Raw genomic sequence first — 9,242 nt, forward strand, 5'->3', positions numbered from 1 at the left:
TTTACAGACAATTCAACAAATCTCCTTTCACTTTAACAACTGTAGATAGAAGGCAAAAAATGGAAAGCGGGTCTAAATTCTGTATAAACTGTGTTTGTTTTTTGTTTGTTTATTTTAGTTTTTTTTCTCCTATTAAATAATGTTCTTGAGTATGCCGGTGTGTGTAGTGCGCATGTATGCGTGCACGTCTATAAACGCGTGCGTGTTTTCTTCAAGTTTGAGTAGGTAAGGGGATGTGTAAAAATATCCGTCCTACAACAATAACCAGTCTTTATAAAACCCTTTTATAAATTACTACTAATCGCTGCGATACATTAACAATAACAGCAATACAATAGTTTGGTGAAATATAAAATATTTATTGACTTCACAAATAGATAAATAAATAAACACGCCTTTGCTTCCATGCTCGCTTTTGAGCCGACGTCGACATTCGCAGACGCTCCCTTTGGCGGTTGAACTGTCCCGTCATACCTCGCGTGGCCAACGGCTCTCTCCGCCGAATGCTCGCTCATTGAATTACTGTACTCTGTCTGTTCGGCTCGCTTTAGTCTAATAATTTGAAACAAGCCAGCTCAGACCAGTTCCTTAACCACCTGCTATACACCACACTTTTCCTTGGATTTCTGTTTATCTGAGTGGGGCGTGCTTTCCTGCACTCGCTGGCTAGGTTTGGTCGGGGAGGCAGGGGAAGTACGGAGCTGGTCCCGAGCGATGATGGAGCTGGAGTCGGCCAGAGGCGAACTGGGAGCTGTGGGAGACTCGCTGCAACCACAGACCCCGAGCAGGCACGAAAAGAGCCTGGGACTGCTCACGACCAAGTTTGTGACTTTACTACAGGAGGCGAAGGACGGAGTGCTGGATTTGAAAGCTGTAAGCATGCAGCCCAGTGTCTTTGTTATTAGCTAGCACATGTCATTTTAGCCTGCCCGCTGTCGTTAGGTTACATGCACTTTCGCTAGCCAGCCTATTAGCCTAGCCTAGCCGTGTGACAAGCTAATTGAAGTTGTTTATACCTTTGTAGCTTTTATACCACGGATAATTTCAATTACCTGCTTTACTAACGCTATGGTAACGTCAGCGTTACCTTTACGTTTCGTAGTGGGGACCAAATTGAGGGTAACCTTACACACTGATCTTAAGGAAGACTGGTCAACTTTCCAGACTCTGCCCTTCTGTAGATTCAAAAGTTTAAAAAGTGGGTCAGCTTTTGTCGTTGCCTTAACAGCTAACGTTTACGTGACTGCATCTTCACACATGAACACATTTGCCTTCACAGTGATAACATCACTGAACGACATTTGTCCAATAGTCACGCTAAAGCATAGTCTTTTGACGGCGATGCATTCACTTATCAAACTAATGTAAGCTAATAGAACGAATGTTAGCTGTGGTCTCCACAACAGTCTCTAGGCCAGTGTGCCCTTTAATAAGAGCTATTCAAATATTAAGTTGGCTACATTAACATTCCCACAAAACTATGGTTCTTGGTCAGCAACCTTTATGTCAGAAGACTTTTATGATACTAGAACGACCTGGCGTTTAAAAATTAAATAACTAATATAAACAGTTTTCAATCAATCTATCAATATTTTTTAAGTCTTGAAGTAATTTAGCATAAAATGGTTTAACCTGAAGCCCAAATTAATAAAAAGCAATACTTGCTTTGATACAGCTTTATATAATAATATAATATACAATATATTGTAATATAAATAGAAATAATTTAATAAATCATGCCATCCATACATGAACCAGATGGCAGCTTGACCAGCCAACAGTAGGATTGGGTAATAGAACAGTTCCTCTTTTTACTGCAACCTCAATGCTTTGTGATTGACAGTCGTTATGGTGCTGGACTTTGCCCATACACACTGTATCTTTATAATAAAATCTATTAATTTTAAGCAGTCACTCAAGTTATTCTCTCCTCATTTAATCATCACAGCTATAGTAGTCATAAACATCTAAACTTTGTGTCATGTTCTTAACAGATCTGTTAACAGATGATTATTTGTTAAGACATTGTCATTGTTAGTATATAGGCCTATAACATTTATTTACATTTAGGAATTTATGTTGTATAAGCTATTCAAAAATCCTTATAGTTTTTGGATGTTGTTTAGCAAGTCTGTCACTCAAGTTTACACAGTTCCTTTTGACAAAATACAGACTTATCAGTAAAAGCCATATGGTTACTTGATTTCCAAGAAATTTGGCTGAGAAGAAAGTTTTAATGAGAATAAGATACGTGGTTCAGCTTGATGGTTTTCCGTTGCATGTCATTTAAATCAGACACAGCCTCCTTTTGTGTATGTTTTTAGCTAAAAACATACCAAAGAAGATTTCAGTAATCTTTATTGTATTTTTCATTGCTTATGTCCTGTCACTCAGGCTGCAGACACTTTGGCAGTGCGGCAGAAACGACGCATCTATGATATCACTAATGTGCTGGAGGGAATTGGACTGATAGAGAAGAAGTCCAAGAACAGTATTCAATGGAAGTAAGTTCACTGTTCATTTTTTATTATGGAAATGTGGAAAGACCCTCTCTCAAATGTTCATTTTTAATTCTGCTGAAACAAAAATTACAGCTAACATGTGCTTCGCATGACCTAATTACATTTGTGTGTTATAGTTTGATCTCACATGGCTTTATTTACAGAAATGTAATTGTGCATAGGAAATCAGAGGGTTGAACTCTGTGAAACCATAAAACAAAATATGTCTTGAGCACTTGCACCAATCCCACCCACTGTTTCCCTTTTTCTTTTAGCATACACATATTATAGCTATAGTCTGAGAAAGCTGATTCATCTGAAGATCAACAATAACTCTTGATGTCACGTTATACTTGTCTTTGCTTATGTTTTCTTGTGTTGATTCTCATTATTCATACATGTTAGAATTATTGTATAGGATGTGTTTAACTCATAAACAAAATGACCACAGCTTACATTGCACCTGCGCATTTAGTTTGTAGAACTGAGCACAATGTATTTTTCTATTTGCCACCTTTCCGTACAAATTTAGCTATAATTAGGTAATTTTCATAATATAGTTTTTTCCTAGTCTTCTACAAAATAAACTGAACAGAGAGAGAGAAATATATAGGTTAGTAAATAAACATGTGTCATCAGCTTTGTGCAGTGGTATGCAGTTACGCATTAGTGCATTTGTAAAGTCTCCTGTGGAATCTCTGGACGGTTAACTGGTAGATTTAACCTTAAATCAAACAATATGTTAAACACAAATAGTGATTATTGCCATATTTGTTAGAAAAACAGTCAGTGTAATTGTGTCATAGCTAATACGAGGCAAGTGGAATAGTACCAATGAGAATGAATCTACAGTACTTAGGGTGTTAATAAGAAACTCCTGCCTGCTCATGGGTCTGAAACTGTCTTGGCCTTCCATCCTGACCAATGGTTTCTTTTGTTTCAGGGGCGTAGGTCCAGGCTGTAACACCAGGGAGATAGCTGATAAGCTTATTGATCTGAAGGCTGAGCTAGATGACCTGGCTCTCAGGGAACATGAGCTGGACCAGCAGAGAGTCTGGGTCCAACAGAGCATCAAAAATGTCACAGATGACTCCAACAACAGCCCATATCCTTCTCTTCAAAGTGTGTTTATGTATCCATTGTTACCTAAAACACGTTTACAGTGATATATATCTATATCTCTGATTGGTGTTGATCTCATATTTAAAATAGTTTTAATCAGTTGTGAAATTATTCTGTTGCATTTCAAATCACAAATGATATGGCTGTTCCTGAAAATATAGATAATTTATTCTTTAAGCCCATTCAAGATAACCTTTGTGACATCAGCAGGGTAGTTTTCTTCACCACGGCCATAGAAGACTTAACACACCTCACGACTAGTAAGCTTACCTTTATGTTCTTTGATACATTCTTACTTTAAATCTTATCTTAGTCCATCTGGTCTCAATCTATCCAAAGTTCCATCTGATATCTGAAGTACTGTAACTTGTTTATAAAAAATATTTAGTGGATTTGCAGGCTCATAAATGGCATTATGAATGCTACATACTCATTATAGGCTATGCACAAACCTGTAATGGTTGGTATATGGATATGTGTCTTTGAGATTAGGTGGCAAAGAGTGACACAACAGTGAAACGTATCCAGTCTCGACACCATCTGGCACCTCATAGAGGATAATCCTGAGCATACATTTCTACAGCTCATACCAAGACTCTCGTGACTATCGTAGTCACTTAGAGGGGCATGGCATTGATTTTTATGTTGCCTTATGTGCTTCTAGAGAGAGATTTCTAAAGGGTGACAGGTTTGGATGCCATAAAAATTATTCCAGGATATTTCAAATCACATTTTACCCTGCTCTTTTTTACCTGCCTCTTTTCTTCCAAATATACAAAATTAGTCTGTTAGTAGTAATACATGTTTTTTTTTTTTTTTACTGACCCTTAACACATTCATACTATGGCATATGTAAAACACGAAGACCTCTGTGGAGCTTTCAAAGGTAAAATTTTCACACACTCTGTATTTATATAACTTTTTTTATTTTTACCAAACATTTTGTGAGTCACTGTCACCTCTTTTTTCAGGTGACACACTTCTAGCAATTCGTGCTCCCATTGGCACACAACTAGAGGTGCCTATACCAGAATCTGTAAGTTATTTGTACACACTTCATGTATTTCAGATCTTCCTGTTGTTGTTTTGTCCTAGCTCTGACTAGCTCTTCACATGCGTGCGTGTCTGTGTGTGTTAAGGTTCTAAATGGACAGAGGAAATACCAGATCCGTTTGAAGAGCTCATCTGGTCCCATCGAGGTTTTGCTGGTCAATAAGGACCCATCCAGTGCCTCTCCTGTCGTTTTGCCCGTCCCTCCTCCAGATGATGTCCTTCAGAACCTCCCAGCACCAACTCTTACCTCCCAGCTACCGATGGATGCCACCCAGGTCTATGCAGATTTTAACTTTCAGTATGAAATTAGTACTATTTGTTTTGGTTTTTTTACTTTAACAGGCTGAGTGTTAATTCTTTTGACAGTAAAGAGGATGAGAAAAGATGCTGGTGCTAAGATGTCAAAATTAGGGACATTAACATATTGACTTTACAGTTTTTAAAAAGGGGCTTCATAAACTTAAATCTCTAAGTTAAATAATTCAAAACCCACACTTGTTTAATTCATCACACGAATGCGTTTTCATTCATCATGTAGTATCATGACTTTCTTTGCATTGTCTTTTTACTCTGTAGGTCACCAAAGCACCTCCAGCCACTTCTACAAAACCTGGTCCTACTACAACGTCAACTACAGTAGCCAACCACACAGCCTCGGCAACAGGTAGGGAGAAATAAGGTTCCAGGGATAAATGCAGCTAACCCAACAAACTATGAATTTCACACGTTATGTATCATGTCTAAAATTTGTTTTTTGTTTTGAACTAAACCTTCATTTCTGACTGCAAAATGGTTGCAGGGGCCACAATTACCTTAGTAATTTACTTCATGTTGTCTTGCCTTTGTTTAATTTCAGAAGTGACAAGCACCACGCTACTCAGCCCAACAACAGATACACCTGCAGCCATCCCTCAGCAGCTTCAGTCCTCAGCCTCATTGGATGGAGCTGTGTCATCTTCTGCCTCTGCAGTATTTGAACCAATTAAGTCTAATCCCGCTGAATGTGAGTTATTTATTTTTTGAAGTCCACTGGAATAAAGGATTAAAATTTTCCATTAATATATTAATTATGGAAATCAGTTTTTATTTATCCACCTATGTTCCCTGCATGACTATGAGTAACATCTCACTATTCATATTATCAACTTAACTCTCTGGTCATTTAGCTTAAATGTTTGTTTTGGTTTTCCCTCTAGTGTTGGACTTTCCCAAAGAACTCTCTGAAATGTTTGATCCAACAAAAGGTAAATATTAGTTATTCACAAATTTGTTATTTCATTCTTCAGTGATTGTGCAGGCACATATGCATTACCTACTGGGTTTAGGGATTGAAGGGTTCAAAAAGCTAGCTGAGTTGTGTTTTGTCTCCAATAGAGATCATGAGTGGAGACCTGTTGGAGGACTTGATGTCATCAGAAGGTAGGTTTGTTTACAGGCACACTAATGAAAATGATAATAAAATGGTTTGCAAAAATAATTTTATGTATTAAGTATAAAGGAGAAGCCTGTGATTCCTTTTCATCAAATGGCGTCCTTTTTCCTTCATATCTCATCTATTTCTCTTGTCTGTTTCACCTCCAGTGTTTTCGCCTCTCCTGCGTCTGTCCCCGCCGCCTAGCGACCACGACTATGTATACAACCTGGATGAGACAGAAGGCTTGTGTGACCTCTTTGACATCCCTATTCTCAACCTCTGACCTCCAAGAGTGTTGTCAAGTGTGGAAATAGTGTGATTGGTCTACATTTTCTCCACGTTTTTTTACCCTCACTGACAGTGAATGCAGGAAAAAGTGCTGGAAAGCCAATAAGCATTCAAGGACACCTCTGCAATGACTTGGTGAGCTCAGGCTCAGCTTAGTCAAAGTCATAGCTTGATGTACAGCTTCACGAAGAAACGCAGGCAAGAACAAAACATTTTACTTAATGCTTTTCCAAGGCAACCGTCAAAACAAGTGAAAAATAATTCTATTTTTGGATTCTTGTGTATTATAAAGCATTTGTGTATCAGCTTTCCAGTGTGCTTGTAAGGGAGTGCATGTGGGCATACTTACTACATGAGTGTGCTTGTGTGTCTGTGTGTGTTTTGTATGGAACGCTCTCTTAACTTGAGTCAGACATCTGCAGGAAAAATAAAGATAAACCTATCAGGTCAAGAGTTATAGCAGACTAACAACACACATCCAGGCTTGAATGAGTCCAAACACAGGTGGTTAAATATGCCCTGTCCTCGTGTACATAGAGAATATATATTTTGAATTACCAGCACACAAGCCTATTGTATTATTATGATCTATATTTACAGCCAGAACAGTAGTTTGCAAATGAACATAGGTACCACAATCAAATGATCATGCTTTGTTTATGAAGTGCTTTGTGTTCAATTAACCTTTTAGTGCAGAATTATTGGTCCAATTGGGGGATCTTAATGTTAAACTATGGAGGCCAACATTTTTGTGGCATAGGATACCAAGGACCAAAAAAAATGCAAGGGTGGGGTGGCATTTTAAAATATTATGATTTTATATACAACACCTTTTTGGATCAACAAGTTGGTTTCTTAAAATAAAATGTCCGTTTAAACGTACTGACTACTATTAACTGGTTCAAAATTGGCACTTCTACACTGAGAGTTAAAGTTGTAAACAAATCCTTTCTGTATCATTCTGCCTCTGATCTTTGCAGATATTTATTGGCTCTGATTTATATATAATTTAACATATTGTACTCAGCTCATTTGTACTGTATGTAAAAGGACATGTATGTATTTTTACTGATGCAGTGAATACAGTCACAATGTCATGAAATATGCTACTGTTTTTGTATATTTGGCACAGATCCCTATTCAGTAGTTCTTACTGTTTGTTTTGTTATGCTTATCACTCTAAATTAGAATATTCAACTCTAATTATTCTTTGTGTGCAGGGGACAGGTGAGTAGCAATTCAGGATGACCTATTGTTAGTCTTACTGCTAAACTACAAGAATGAAATTCATCTTTCTATGTTGCCCTCATCTGGGACATCACTTTATGTTTAGTAGTTTGTCTGTTTGACATGCCCTGTCAATGCCCAGGACAATGTGTGTCTATGTACAGTTTGTACTGTGTATATTCTTGTCTACTGCTTGTATAGAATAGCATTTATTTTTTTATACCTGCTAGATATATTATTGCCTGATTGTTGCTACTAATTTTGGTCAACACTTTTAAGGTTTAAGGATGTTGTCTGCAAAACTCTCTGCTTTATCAAACTGTCCTGTCTCTTCATTGAACTTCGTGGACTGGTTTGATTGCTACTCATTTGCTCCTTGATCAGTTGCTGTGTTTGGACAGTGTTCTGAGCAGCCAGGGAGTTCATTCTTGGCTTTAAATCATCATGACTGTGTGCTGGTGTGTGAAACTCAATCCTACAGACTGTTTTAACAGACTCATTATTGCTAATCTGTAGTTAAATCAAATAAAATAAAAACTTTGGGATACTTTGTATTTTCTGGTTTGTATTGTTTCTTTTTGTCACAGAGGAATTTGTAACATATACAGTATAGTAAATGCACTGAAATTAGCACTAAAATGACCTACAGAATTTGATGTGTGTTAGGAGCATTCATTATTTTTAAAAAACATTTTTAATCAGTAGGCAAAGTCATCCTGCTTTAATTCAATTTATATGCATGTGTTTTTCTTCAGTACGTTGGTCTACTGTAAATCTGTACGTTCAGTATAACATTGACAGATATGTAATTCAAGATGGATACTAATTTGTTCTGTGTTGCTGATAGATTCTATGGATGTGGCCCCTGGGGTTATCTAGATTTGTTTTCCTCCACTGTGCTCAGGTCTTTTTTGAGATTTTTTTTTAAATGTTCAGACTCTTCGTAAAGATCTGATAATGTGTTCACAGAACTACAGTTATTCTTTAAAGATGAAGATAATACAATTTTGAGATTAGGGTGTATATGATGTACAGTGTGCTTCCCATATGATTTAAAGCCTAAGCAGGCCTGTATGAGCCAGTGGGTGTTCTCTCTGTCCTGTTTTTGTTTTTTGTTTTTCTGTAGTCACTGTGTCTTGAAGAGTTAGGTTAATTAAGAAGTATGGGTAATCTGCTGATGACCTCACATAACTGCAGACAGTTAATGTATATTGTGATGTCAAAATCTCCAACAGAGACATTTGATTGCATGTCATTCCCTATCTCTTCCATCTTTTTTTATGATGATAGGAGACCATAACGAGAAAGGACATTTAAAATACCAAGTTTGTACAGAAGATACACATAGTGGCAGTTTATTGGCAATTGGTGCAGTGATATGACCCACAGTAGTGAGTAATTTGAAACTGAGCACAATACTGGCACGGTAGGTCGTCTAGACTCGAAGTAAGGAGGGACAGCAGGGGGCGTCTGTGACCAACTGTACCAATCCGGGAACGTTGAAATTGTCGATTTACTATTTCTTGGGAAATGTGGAAGATATTTAGCTAAGTTTAGCAAAGGCAGCAAGTTCTTTTTCATAACGTATCGTGTTTGTACTTCAAAGTAAAAGCGATGTATCTCTGGCGGGATATAAT

At 37.4% G+C, this 9,242-nt stretch overlaps 1 protein-coding gene across 1 annotated transcript; it reads left to right on the forward strand.

Moving 5' to 3' along the window:
- The first annotated feature begins 459 nt into the window (after positions 1–459).
- Positions 460–8,182, forward strand: e2f4 (E2F transcription factor 4). Its single transcript, XM_067500353.1, has 11 exons — positions 460–873; positions 2,395–2,504; positions 3,445–3,605; positions 4,465–4,509; positions 4,595–4,659; positions 4,763–4,951; positions 5,253–5,340; positions 5,533–5,679; positions 5,873–5,920; positions 6,051–6,095; positions 6,258–8,182. The coding sequence occupies exons 1-11, from the start codon at positions 715–717 to the stop codon at positions 6,371–6,373; spliced, it is 1,173 nt and encodes a 390-aa protein (XP_067356454.1). The 5' UTR covers positions 460–714; the 3' UTR covers positions 6,374–8,182.
- The last annotated feature ends 1,060 nt before the right edge of the window (positions 8,183–9,242 follow it).

This window comes from Channa argus, chromosome 4, assembly GCF_033026475.1.
Source record: "Channa argus isolate prfri chromosome 4, Channa argus male v1.0, whole genome shotgun sequence".
Classification (NCBI taxonomy): Eukaryota; Metazoa; Chordata; class Actinopteri; order Anabantiformes; family Channidae; genus Channa; species Channa argus.

Excerpts from the sequence above, each read along its gene's own strand:
- e2f4 (XM_067500353.1), top strand. The coding sequence starts at position 715 with ATGATGGAGCTGGAGTCGGCCAGAGGCGAACTGGGAGCTGTGGGAGAC. Across the intron at positions 874-2,394 it reads GAGTGCTGGATTTGAAAGCT|GCTGCAGACACTTTGGCAGT; the intron begins GTAAGCATGCAG and ends CCTGTCACTCAG. Across the intron at positions 4,510-4,594 it reads CCTCTGTGGAGCTTTCAAAG|GTGACACACTTCTAGCAATT; the intron begins GTAAAATTTTCA and ends CTCTTTTTTCAG.